The sequence below is a fragment of the Tupaia chinensis genome, unplaced genomic scaffold, assembly GCF_000334495.1.
Source record: "Tupaia chinensis unplaced genomic scaffold, TupChi_1.0 Scaffold000270_2, whole genome shotgun sequence".
Classification (NCBI taxonomy): Eukaryota; Metazoa; Chordata; class Mammalia; order Scandentia; family Tupaiidae; genus Tupaia; species Tupaia belangeri.
Genome location: NW_006159751.1, coordinates 1190030 through 1202798, shown reverse-complemented (window position 1 = coordinate 1202798; position 12769 = coordinate 1190030). Strand labels below are relative to the sequence as shown.

At 41.7% G+C, this 12769-nt stretch overlaps 1 protein-coding gene across 1 annotated transcript in view; it reads left to right on the top strand.

Annotated features, from left to right (window-relative positions):
* Positions 1 to 1361: 1361 nt before the first annotated feature.
* LOC102470829 (acidic mammalian chitinase-like) overlaps positions 1362 to 12769 on the top strand; it is a 13550-nt gene continuing 2142 nt past the window's right edge. Inside the window, exons 1-9 of the mRNA XM_006149585.3 lie at positions 1362 to 1431; positions 2003 to 2032; positions 4671 to 4875; positions 5226 to 5282; positions 7563 to 7728; positions 8892 to 9016; positions 9899 to 10022; positions 10183 to 10365; positions 11631 to 11747. Coding sequence (XP_006149647.1) covers positions 1407 to 1431; positions 2003 to 2032; positions 4671 to 4875; positions 5226 to 5282; positions 7563 to 7728; positions 8892 to 9016; positions 9899 to 10022; positions 10183 to 10365; positions 11631 to 11747 — 1032 coding nt within the window. The 5' untranslated portion in view covers positions 1362 to 1406. The remainder of the gene's footprint in view (positions 1432 to 2002; positions 2033 to 4670; positions 4876 to 5225; positions 5283 to 7562; positions 7729 to 8891; positions 9017 to 9898; positions 10023 to 10182; positions 10366 to 11630; positions 11748 to 12769) is intronic.

The window sequence follows — 12769 nt, the reverse complement described above, 5'->3', positions numbered from 1 at the left end:
ACTGAGGCCTCCCAACAACCGCCAGCACCAACTTGTCAGCCATGTGAGTCAGTGATCTTAGGGGTGGCCTTTAAGACTTTCTCAGTCAACATTTTGGTGATAAGTTCATAAAGAACACAAGCCAGAACCACCCAGCTAAGCTGCTCCTGAATTTCAGAAACTATATGAAATAGTATCTACTTATTTTAAGCTGTTAAGTTTTGGTATAATTTATCATACAGCAATAGACAATTACAGAAGTCAGAAATAGGTTGATAGTTGAAGACTGCCCAACACTAGTACTGTTGAGATGGGACTTTCATTTGTTAAACCAACTCCTATTAAGTTCCTAGTCTGTTCTAGGTACCAGGGACCCAAAGATGAACATGGCATCAGAGGATATGATCACCTTCTTCCCAAGAAGACTGAAGGTAGGTGAGCTGGACTGAGGAAGTTCTTGGCCCAGCCTGAGAATCTGTTCTCAGGTCAAGACTGGCAGCTACCCCTGCACCTGTGCCCATTCTTATCTTCTGGCTTAGCCCCAGTTCTCAGGGGTACAGCTGCTGGTAGTGACAAATCTGACCTTGGGAGTATCAAGGTGAGATAAAGCAGGCCCTGACACCTGCAACTATGCCTCCCATAGCCCCGCCCATCCTCTCAGCTGCACCTTTCTGTCCCCACAAACTGCAGTCTTTTTTTTTTCCTTAGGAGTCAGACTCTAGCAAAGTAGGTCACAATGTTCTTTACACCCAGGATGAAGACAAGAGGGCAGCAGTACAAGTTCCATGTTTCCCTGATAGCAGCTGTTCTCTCCCATCAGTGCCTTGGGCTGCAGTAAGGGAAGGAGCTGGCAGCTGTAGCATCCTATGACTGCCCCTGTCCTTCCTCTCTGAAGCTGTAGCAACCAAAGCACAAGAGGACTAATTATGCCCCATCCCTGAAACAGCTTTCTTCCAAGACCCTGGCTTCTGGCCTTGGGAGACCAGTTTGGTCCTGTAAGAGGAAAGTAACATGCTTTAAATGAATGTTCCAATAGCTCAGCTCTTCTTGCACGTGCTATCCTGGACCTAGGTCAAGAACCTTGGGGCTCTGATTCCCTGCACAGACCCCTTCATTCTTTTGCTGGACTTCTACATCCATGGAAAGAGACTCAGTCTCAATGCTGAGATAAAGCCTCCAGTTGCAAGTAGTTCTGTCAGAGTTGCCAGGACTGATTGGTGAGGGGCTTTGTTGGGTTTTTCTCCTTCTGGGCAGGGGGCACTCAGCTCACCCTTATAAATCTAGAGTGATTCAAGATAGGAGTATGATAGCCTTGGAAACTGCAGTCATGAGATGGCAGCTGTGCTGCTCCCACAGAGATTGAAGGGCTCTCCTCCTTATATAAGGCTGAACAAAGAGGCTGACAAAGTGGCCGATGTGGAGGCACCATGGGGAGGATGCTGCTCTGGGCCTGTGAGTCTCCCCCTTTTTATTCCTTCATCATTCCCACGGGTCATGGGGTGTCCCTTGGAAAGGACAGGAGGGCAGTCATCTGTTTTAGTGAGGTTTCCACATGGGGTCCCTCTCATGCCCTGGGCTCTGAGCAGAAGTACCCGAGCTCTATACCGAGTGTCTGCATTCTTATGGCTGAAACTGATTGACTAAAGGATATAGAAACACAGTAAATGGATGTAAATACCAGATATAGGGTGCGTGAAAGAGTAGTCTGAGGAAGGGCATTTAGAAGAAAAATAGAGAGGCAAGGTATCAACGGGACAAAGAAATGTGGTATTATCTGTTGAAGATACTTTTATAGTTTCATCACCTGGACTAGGGAGAAATGGTCACATGTTGAAATATTCACTTTGTAAGCTAAATAATGTGATTGAATGTAAAAGAGAAAATGAAATTAAAAAAAGAAAACCAAAACCAAAACCAAAACCAACCAACCAACCAAACAAACCCTGCAATTCCCCTGGGTAGCAGCACATCCTAACTAGAAAGCTCATTTGAGGAGTTTCTGATTTTGTGTTTTTTGTTTCAGGTTTGGCTGTTTTGCTGCAGGTGCAACTAGGTAAGGCATAACATGCACCCCTGCCCACACTTCAGTCTTCCTAGCAGTTGACTCCACTTTTTCACCTTTCTTCCATCTCTGCATTTTCTTCTCCTTCCATGATGAAGTCAGGAATAGAAACTCAAGTACCCAGCCTATTTTGCTGCATCCTGAAATGTCAGATCTGGGAGGGTACCTATAGATCATTAATCTCAAACTATTCACTTTATAGATGAGAAAACTAAGGCACAGAGAGGGGATGTGTCTTGTCCTCCATTTCTCGGCATTAAGACTTAAACCTATGTGCTGGTGTAGTCTACTTCTGTACCTATTACTCTACATTCGTCTTTGTTTCTGCCTTTTTCTCCTCAGACATCCTCATGTTTGCTCTGTTTCCTGGGCATTAAGCTATGAATAAGAGATATGACAAAGGCCCAGATAGGAGGACTCAGGAGAGGAGAGTGGGAAAAGCACGAGTTTTAGAATAAGTAAGACTGCTTGGAAGCAACATTATTTATAATAAATACTTGGTTAATAGCTAAGCAAATGAATTGCTATTAATCACAACCTTGCAGTACTGTGCAAGTCAGTTTTTCTGAGTCTTATCTAAAACTGAGGATAATAATATTTTCTTCATAGGGTCATTATGAAAATTAAAATGTAAGCAAAACAGTGCAGATAAAGCCTCTAAGTAAAGCATCAGTTACATCATATGCCATCTACAAACAGTGGTTATTTTATCAATAATAAAGTTATGCATATGATGAGGTTAGAATAGTACCCAAGGAGCATAATTACCCTGACCATGTGGCTCTGTGATAGCAAGTTGATTTTACTTTATACATTGACTCTGATTTTTAATAAAAGTTTATTACAGAGCATGTGCACTGGCCAGAGAGAGAGAAAGTGAGAAAGTATTCCCCAGGGAGGATGACCATGATTCAATTCCCTCTCCTCCATTCTCCTCTCAGGACTTTGGGCACATATGCACACGTGCCCAGCATGCTTTTCAAGCTGCTGGATCTGGGATTTGAATAGCGTAGTTGGCCATGTGGGATCAGCTGCCTTAACCAACACATCACCTGGCTGGTCCTAGCTGACTCTGATTTTTAAAGCTTTCTGGGTCACAAAAGATACTTAGGCCATGCTCACATTCTGTTGAGAAAAGTACCATGGCTGTTTAGCCAAGTCCTAGGAAAGGTGTGTGGCAATATCTTCCAGGTATGTGTCACACAGACTCTCAGGTTATTCTTTTTTTTTTTTCTTTTTTTACTAATTTATTTATTTTACATACTATACTTTCTCTGAACATCACCACTGCATACCAAGTGTGATTTTTCAACCAGAATACACTGTAAAGTGGTTTAATCATGCATGTTATCATCAGCAAATAATTTTCCATTTCTTGTTTCTTGTACATATATATATATAGTTCTATATATATGTGTATATATATACATATATAGTTTTCCCCCTATTTCTCACCCTCTGCCATTTCTTTCTTTCTTTTTTTTTTTGAAGAGATTTTCACTGTAGGGCGTGTGCGCTCGCCAGACAGAGAGAGAGAGACATAGAGACAGAAAGCGAGAAATCACCCCCCAGGGGGTATGGTCACGCCGCAATCCCTTCTCCTCCATTCTCCTCTTGGGATCTTGGGCATGCACGCACACGCGCCCGGCGTGAGTTTTAAGCCACCGGGTCCGGGACACGAACCGCGGTCGACTACGTGGGAGTCCAGCGACATAGCCATTACGCTAACTGCTGGTTCCCTGCCATTTCTTTTTTTTAATTAATTAATTTTTTTGTATATATATTCAACCGCATTGTTTAGCTTTCAATGTGAGCATTTCAATATGTGAACATTTCTCCCCAGTCCCGTTGATCAAAATATCTTCAACTGATAACACCACACTTCCCCATCCCGTCAATGTTCTACCTCCGTATCCCTTCTCAAATGTCCTTCGTTAGGCCCCACTCCTCCACATACACCTCATCTGACAGTCACACCCATCTCTTGTGTTTGTAGAACTGTTAGTCAATCAGTTTCAGTCATAGAGTGCAGACATTCGGTATATGTTAAGTGGGGACATACAGTATCTCTCCTTCATAGGCTGGCTTGCCTCACTCAGCAGTAAATCTTCCATATTTTTCCACTTTCTGTCAAAAGCCAGGGTTTTGTTGGTTATTATGGCTGAGTAGTATTCCATAGAATATATGTGCCACAGTTTTTCAATGCATTCCTCCATATGGGGGCATTTGGGTTGGTTCCATGACTTTGCAATCGTGAATAGTGCCGCAATAAACATCGATGAGCAAGCACTTTTCCAATGAAGAATTCTTCTGTCCTTTGTGTAGATACCAAGGAATGGGATCGCTGGATCATATGGTAGATCTATTTGTAGATTTTTGAGGAATCTCCAAATTATTCTCCACAGTGGTTGGACCAATTTACATTCCCATCAGCAGTGTAAAAGAGTTCCCCTTTCACCACACCCCTGCCAACACTTATCATTTTTTCTTTTTTTAATCTAAGACATTTTGACTGGGGTTAGGTGGTACCTCATTGTTGTTTTATCAGGTTATTCTTGAAGAGCTCATCAACAAGGGAGATGGACTGTGGAGTCTTGCACTACAATGACTTGCTGCTTTCTCCTCTCAGGCTCAGCCTATAAGCTAGTGTGCTACTTCACCAACTGGTCCCAATATCGACCAGATGCAGCCAAGTTCTTCCCTAAGGATGTGGACCCATGTCTGTGCACACACCTGATATATGCCTTTGCCACCATGAATGACAACAAAATTGCTCCTTACGAATGGAATGACATAGACGTCCTGTATCCTCAGTTCCGAGCTCTCAAAGAACGGTTTGTAGCAATTGAGTCTGTGATGAGTGGGGAACAGAGAAATAATGGAGAGTTCAAGCTCAGTTTTCAACCCATTCTCAAATATCCTAAGACCATAAGAGGCAAAGTTTTTTTATGGATAGTTTCTCCCTAAATAGAATAAGCAGGTTTCTGCCATATATGATAAAGTACGATGTAAACACTAGCATGGGCAGATGAAGAGGGATGGTTGCCATAGGCACCTTAGCGGTTATATTTGACAGCTTCCCTAGAGTCAGGAATGGGGAAAGCAGAGTCATTTCCTGTGCTGTTTGCATTCTGCAGGCTGACAGAGATATCCTTTAAATGTGTCTCTTTGTTCCTTTCTGCAGCAATGGAGATCTGGTTAACTTGCTCGCCATCGGCGGCTGGAACTTTGGCACTCAGAAGTAAGAGTCTTTTCATAGCCAGGAGATTGGGTGGAGGGAAGAGATAGAGTCCCTGAGGCTGGGGTAGGAACCAATGATGCCAGGGAAAGAAATGAAGGTAGATTACTCTCAAGAGAAAAGAGACCAACCAGCACGTGCAAAGGAGCCTCTGATATCTGGGAAGAAAGGGCTGGCTACTGCTGAAATGGAGAAATAGCAATGGTATAGAGAGTCAAATACTCAAAAGAATAAAGAGGATAATGCATGGTAGAGAAGGGGACTGGTGATGAAGGAGAGCCTGGGTCCCCTGATGAAACTGCAAAAGCATATGTTGGATCATGGGCTCTGCTGCTGGAAAGCAATTAGAAGGAACAGTTGGCATTTGGACTCTGAGTTAGAAAAGGAGATGGCAACTTAGACTTGACTTGTATGTTCAAGTTCATGATGAGTTACTTTGTAAATAATCAAAGTAATGCATATTTGTAGCTATTAAAATAATAAGACAGCACAGAATTATTTGACATAGAAGTATTTTGTTCCTCTCTCTTTCTTTCCCCAAATTTCCAGAGGTAGCAGTGTGATGTCAGAATGAGTTACAGCTGTGTATTTTGGTTCTCACTGTAACCAAGCAAATTTTTTGCAGTTACCTGTAAGGTAGTATATTATTCTCACCTATGGATTTGACCAATATTTCTTCTGCCAGATGCATATACCCTCTCCATTCCACCACTATAGCTTTTCTTACCTTGCCCACAACACAGATTAATTAAAAAACAAAACAAACAAACAAAAACAACTTTGCAAGTTAATTCTGAAAGTCTCTGAGCAGCATCTCATTCATTCCCCTATAAGTCACTTAGCTTGTGCTGGTCAGTTTACTTCTGCATAACAACAAAACAACTCATTAGCTATTTGATATGTGAACCGGGTTGGCCCCATGAGCTAGTGGTTAATGGAACTGGATTCCACAGGGCTCATTGTGTGATTTGAATACTGGCCCTGGCGACTTGAGGAACGATCTGGGTGTGTATGTATGCGTACTCAGCATCTCAACAGGGTGGAGAAATGGAGGGGAGAAGGGATTGTGGCATGACCATGCCTGTTGCAGGATACTTAATCCCTTTCCCTTCACCTTTCCTATCTTTCTGTCTCTCTCTGAGTATATGCACTTTTTGGCTTGTAAACAAATATGTGAACTTAAAAAACAACAACAACAACAACAGAAAACTAAACCTAGAGTAGGAGGCTGTGATCCAGTTTACAAAGTGCTTGTCACAGGATTCTATGAGAAACAAACCAAAAGTGTGTAAAGATGTATTTATTTGCCTTAAAATTGTTGACTATGACAAAGTAACTAAATTCGTTTTTGAAAGAATTATTTAACTTTTATTTATTTATTTTAATTTGACCTGAGAAGGAGAGAGAGAGAGAGAGAAAGAGAGAGGAAGCAAGCGGCCAGACCTGGGATTCGAACCTTGGTTGGCCATGTGGGAGTCCAGTGCCCTTAACTACCATGCCACATGTTGGCCCCAAGAGTAACTAAATTCTAATATTAAGACACCTTTGAATATAGGATTCAGAGAATAAATTTAACAATATGTTCTTTGTGAGTCAGAAGTGCTTCATTAAACGTATATATAGATTGTAAGTCACATTATACTTTTGGAAACAGTAAATATAAACAATGGACATGTGGATCAGCAGATGGTGTGGAAGTTAAGACAACTGCATCCCACATAACTGACTGCACGGTTCAAATCTGGACCCAGCAGCTTGAAAAATACAAAAGGCATGTGTGTGTGTGTATGCATGCCCAAAATCTTGAGAAGAGAATGGAAGAAGGGACTGTGGTATGGCCATGCCCCCAGGGGTGTGATTTCTCACTTTCCCTCTCTCTGTCTCTCTCTGGTGAGTCCATGTACCCTATAGCAAGTGTCATCTGCATTTGAATCGAGCTCTATTACTTAGTAGCTGTGGAATTTTAAAAAGGTTACATAACCACTATGTGTCTTAGACATCTTAGAATCAAATACCTGAGCCACTGTTCCTGAAAGATGCTACTAATAAAGAAAATGTACATGTACTTTTGACGTTATAAATAAATGGAAGAGTACTATTCAGAAGGTATACTGGAAAAGAATTTTAAATTAAAAACATCCATGAATATATATTTTTGAATTCCTTTATAAAACTATAAAAATCCAGCAGCAGTTATGATGAACTACTTAACACAAATTGATAATGGATATGATGTGGAGAGGGTTCCTGGGTGACGTTACTACAGACAAGCTCTCTGCCTAGATTCACCACCATGGTCTCTACGGAGACCAATCGTAAGATCTTCATCTGCTCTGTCATTGACTTCCTTCGGCAACATGGATTTGATGGCATTGACCTGGATATTGAATACCCAGGGTCCCGTGGAAGCCCACCAGAGGACAAGCAGCGATTTACCATCTTAATTAAGGTAGGAATGGAGTACTGGTTCTGTCATCTTATAGAGAAGCTTGTGTCTCAGGGATTATCTATGACAGCTGCATTCCTGGGAATAGCCAAGGGTGTTATCCTCAGTACACTAAGGTGTTTGTGAGTTGCAAGCAAAAGAAACAGACTTGCAGGCTACAGTAAACCAAAATAAAATTTATTGGAATAATACAGGTATCTGAGAGAATCGAGGGAAAAATCTTTAGACTAGGAAGGAGGAACCATTCATGTCATTCATTCATTCAGTAAGTATGTATTTGGCTCCTACTGTGATCCAGGTGCTGCGCTTCACATTGCAGATAGAGCAGAGAACCATACCCACATGGTTCCTGCACTCGTGGGGCTTATAATATAGTGAAAGATACAGATTTTTAAAAAATCATGTCAGGAACAGCAGTTAGTGTAATGGCTATGTCGCTGGACTCCCACCTAGCTGACCGCGGTTCGAATCCCGGACCCGGTGGCTTAAACTCATGCCAGGCGCGTGTGCGTGCGTGCCCAAGATCCCAAGAGGAGAATGGAGGAGAAAGGATTGCGGCATGGCCATCCCCCCTGGGGGGTGATTTCTCACTTTCTGTCTCTCTGTCTCTGTCTGGCAAGTTCACGCGCCCTATAGCAAAAACCTCTCCAAAAAAAAAAAAATCATGTCAAACCATTCAAATTGTGATAGGACTAATGATGGTACAAATACGATGATCAGAGAAGTCTTCACAGACATAGTGACATTTAAGCTATGATGGTAAGAATGAAAAATATCCAGCCATATAATGAGTAGGAAGTATTCTAAGGAAGTGGTAAGAGCATTGAGCAAAGGCCTGGAGGCAGAAAAGAGCTTAACGTGGCTATCCATAAAACTGAAATTTAGAGCTTCAAAAGGTAGGGTGACCTCTGCTAAGAGTTCCTGTTTTTGTTTTGTTTTCTCTTTGGAATTGCCACTAACTGTGACTTGGACTCAAGGACTCTTGGTAACCTTACTTTTTGATTCAAAGTGATACTTTTGCATCCCTGTATATTGAAGGCTACTAGGAAAAAAAAAAAAAAAAGTGGAGGAGGAAATTTCCCTGAACTGAAAGCAATCCAAGAGTTACTCACTATCAAAAACAGTAATGGAGACAGCTACTCAATCCACCATTACTCTCTCTCCAGGAAATGCTAGAGGCTTTTGAAGAAGAGGCCAAAGAAACAGGACGCCCCAGGCTACTTATCACAGCAGCTGTATCTGCTGGCAAGGGGACCATTGATGCAGGATACGAAATTGCAGAGATTGGAAAGTGAGTGTGCTGGGTCTCTTAGGACTCTCAAATTCTAGAGTAGTGACTCCTAAACTTTTTGGTGGAGAGCATCCCAAGTAGTTATAAATATAACACTGGGAGAGTTGGCCTTCGAGGCCAAAGAAGTTGGGGACTTAGTGACTCTAAGATAAGGTGGTGGCCCCTTTAAATTTTTGCTATGTTGGGACTGTGGTCATTGTGGGAGGAGGAGATGAAGGACTATGAAAAATCCTTACAATAAAAACTCTCATTAGAAGTTTCTTTTGAAAAAGGCTATTGAGGGAACCAGCAGTTAGCGTAATGGCTATGTTGCTGGACTCCCACGTAGTCGACTGCGGTTTGCGTCCTGAACCCGGTGGCTTAAAACTCACGCCAGGCGCCTGTGCTTGCATGCCCAAGATCCCGAGAGGAGAATGGAGGAGGAGGGATTGCGGCGTGACCATCCCCCCTGGGGAGTGATTTCTCGCTTTCTGTCTCTATGTCTCTCTCTGTCTGTCTGGCGAGCGCATGCGCCCTATAGTAAAAACCTCAAAAAAAAAAAAAAAGGCTATTGAAAATGCAGTAATAAAGCTATTTATCTGTGACTCTCCTGGTCTTAGAGGTATGTATTTCTGAAACACATCCCTAGCCACCCGCTTGTCCCAGCATCTTCTCTGGGTTTGCCCTGTTTCTGTCAAGGAGGTAAAGGAGACTTCATGTCCAGTCCTATGGGGGGTCACAGAAGATAATCTGCTTCCTGAGACCCCAAGAAAGCCATATTGGTGGGACCATATGGGTATCTACCTGACATCATGGGTTTCCAACCACTACAGTTTCTTGCTCTTAAATCGTCTATAAGAAAATGCCAATAGGCTCTGATTGGCTCAAAACCCCTTGTTCCAGGCTCCTCGATTTCATCAGTGTGATGACCTATGATTTTCACGGTGGCTGGGACACAACTACAGGACACAACAGTCCCCTGCATGTAGGATCTAAGGATCAAGGCGACATGCGTTATTTCAACTCTGTAAGAAAGAAAAGCCTTAAATTATACACAGAAGGAGATAGGGACGGGGTGGAGGATGGTCTTGGTTTTATATTAGGGCTTTCTCTTTGGGGGACAATTGCTAGACTTCGTTCATCAAATACAATACTGGTTATAAAATAATGTGTCTTGCTCTTTTCAGGAATATGCCATGAAATACTGGAGAGACAATGGGGTCCCTGCAGAAAAGCTCATCATGGGGTTCCCCACCTATGGGAGGACCTTCCGACTCAGCAGTTCTGACACCTCAGTTGGTGCCCCAGTCTCTGGAGCAGGGTCATCTGGTCCTTACACACGTGAGGCTGGCTTCTGGGCTTACTATGAGGTAACCAAAATGGCTAACTAAGGCTTAAAATGCACCAGGGAAAATTTCACTCTCCAAGTCACCCTGTTACCTTTGTCTGGAGTCTCTGCACTCTGACTTTCCATGGCTCTGAGCATAAACAGCTTGATGGTTGTGGAACAATTTTTACTTAGAGAAATCTGAATTTCCTATTTGGGTTTGAAAGCATATAGCGTCATGTTCCTCACAGTGTGAAAACAACACCAAATTCTATTAAATCTATGAAAACAGCTGGAGAAGGATTTCAATAGCTTAACCTAGCAATGGCAAATAATTGGATTTCCTTTCCAATTTGAGTTTTATTTACTAGACTCTTGTGCTGGAAACTCTCAGATTGATAAGTGAATCTTTGGCAATGTTTGCCAAAGACTGGAGGGAAGAATGACCATAGTGCATATGGATGTGTTTATGAATTACCCAAATAACTTGAGTATAAAATGAGATAGAATTATACTTGTTTGTAGCTTGGTTTCATGGAAATTTGTATCTTCACTTTTAAAAGACATTTTTAAAAATTTAATTTGCTAGAGGGTGGTTGCCCTTGCCAGAGAGACAGAGACATAGAGAAAGAGAAAGTGAGAAACACCCTCCCCATGGGGGATGGTCATGCCACAATCCCTTCTCCATTTCTCTTTTTGGGATTTTGGATGTACACACACATGTGCTTAGCATTTTTTTAAAAAAAATTTTTGGAGAAGTTTTTGCAATAGGGCACATGCGCTCGCCAGAAAGACAGAGAGACAGAAAGTGAGATATCACCGCCCCCCCCCCCCAATAGGAGGGGTGATATGGCCACACTGCAGTCTCTTCTCCTTCATTCTCCTCTTGGGATCTTGGGCATACACGCACATGCACCTGGCATAAGTTTAAGCTACCAGGTCCAGGACTTAAACTACAGTTGACTACATGGGAGTTCAGCGACATAGCCATTATGCCATCTGCTGGTCCTGTGCTTAGCATGTTTTTCAAGCTACCAGGGCTGGGACTTGAACTGCACAATAGGCCATGCAGGATCCAGCTGCTTTAACCATTAGGCTATAGACTGGCCCTGTGTCTATGATTTATGAGACAAATCCACCTTTTTAGAAAAATACGTGAGATTAACGTATTTCAAATAACATTTCATAATGTCCCCTTTTCTATTCCCCTCCTGTTCTTCCCGTTCCCTTCTGTTTAAGTCACTTTTCCTCCTATACATGACACGTATCTGAGAAATGTTCAACATTGCCTTCTTCATGCCCCCATAGATCTGCACATTCTTAAGTGGAGCCACAAATGCCTGGATTGAAGACCAAAAAGTACCATATGCTTACAAAGACACTGAGTGGATTGGCTATGACAATATTGAGAGCTATGGATATAAGGTATGAGCATTATAAAAACATTTACAATTCTAGTTTCAAATCCTATGTTCATCTTCCGAATCTTCCAAATATCTATGGTTTCTAAGTTTTTAATATACCAGGATACTTCATTATTACCTTTTCCCCAAGACTGAGAAAAAAATAAGTTGAAGCCACTGGGTCTGGGACTGAAACCGTGCTTGACTATGTGGGAGTCCAGCGACACAACCATTATACCTCTGCTGGTCCCAAGAGTAAATAGAATTTAGAACTTGATATACAATGTGTAAAACATAACATGATATACTGAAATATACTAGCATATTCTAGTACGATTGAAAACTTTCCCAATTTTTGTCTAGTATGAATCTCTAATAACACATGTAAATAGTTGAAAGACTGGCCTAAGACTATCATCTTTTCCTTTTTACCTAAATACTTTACAAGTATTAGGTTGTCGGGAAAGTCATGAAATATTTTTCTATGCAAAAATTCATAATGACTTTCCTGGCAACCCAATATTTTCTTACTTGATTTTACATAACCTAGTGAAGTAAGAAACAGCCCTTCTGTTTTACAGTTGTGTATGCTGAGGATCGTAGATGCTAATCTAAAGTCACATAGCTAGAAAAGAAAGGCAGTAATTAAACATGCCACCTGGCTCTAAGCTTAGTTTCTTACCACCACGCTTTCTGCCAAGTCATCCTGGCCAGGAAGAAGGCTGTCTTCAAGGAGGAGGAAAGAGGTCATAATGTGCAGTGGTTAAGTGTTTAGGCTTTGGAATTGAATATACCTGGTTCTAACTTCTCAGTCTGAGATAGGTGAGTTCCCACAAATCTGTGAAAGAATAATAATGATAGTATCTACCTAGTAGTTTCTGTAAAGACTGAGTAATGAAGGTAAAAACATAGCTTACTTGTAATAACAAAATTAAATAAATATTTGCTTATATTACTACCCAAGAGCTTGTTAACTAGAATTAAAAAAATGTAAAGCTGAGTAAATCAATCATATGTCTTGACTCCATAAGACATACACTCTTT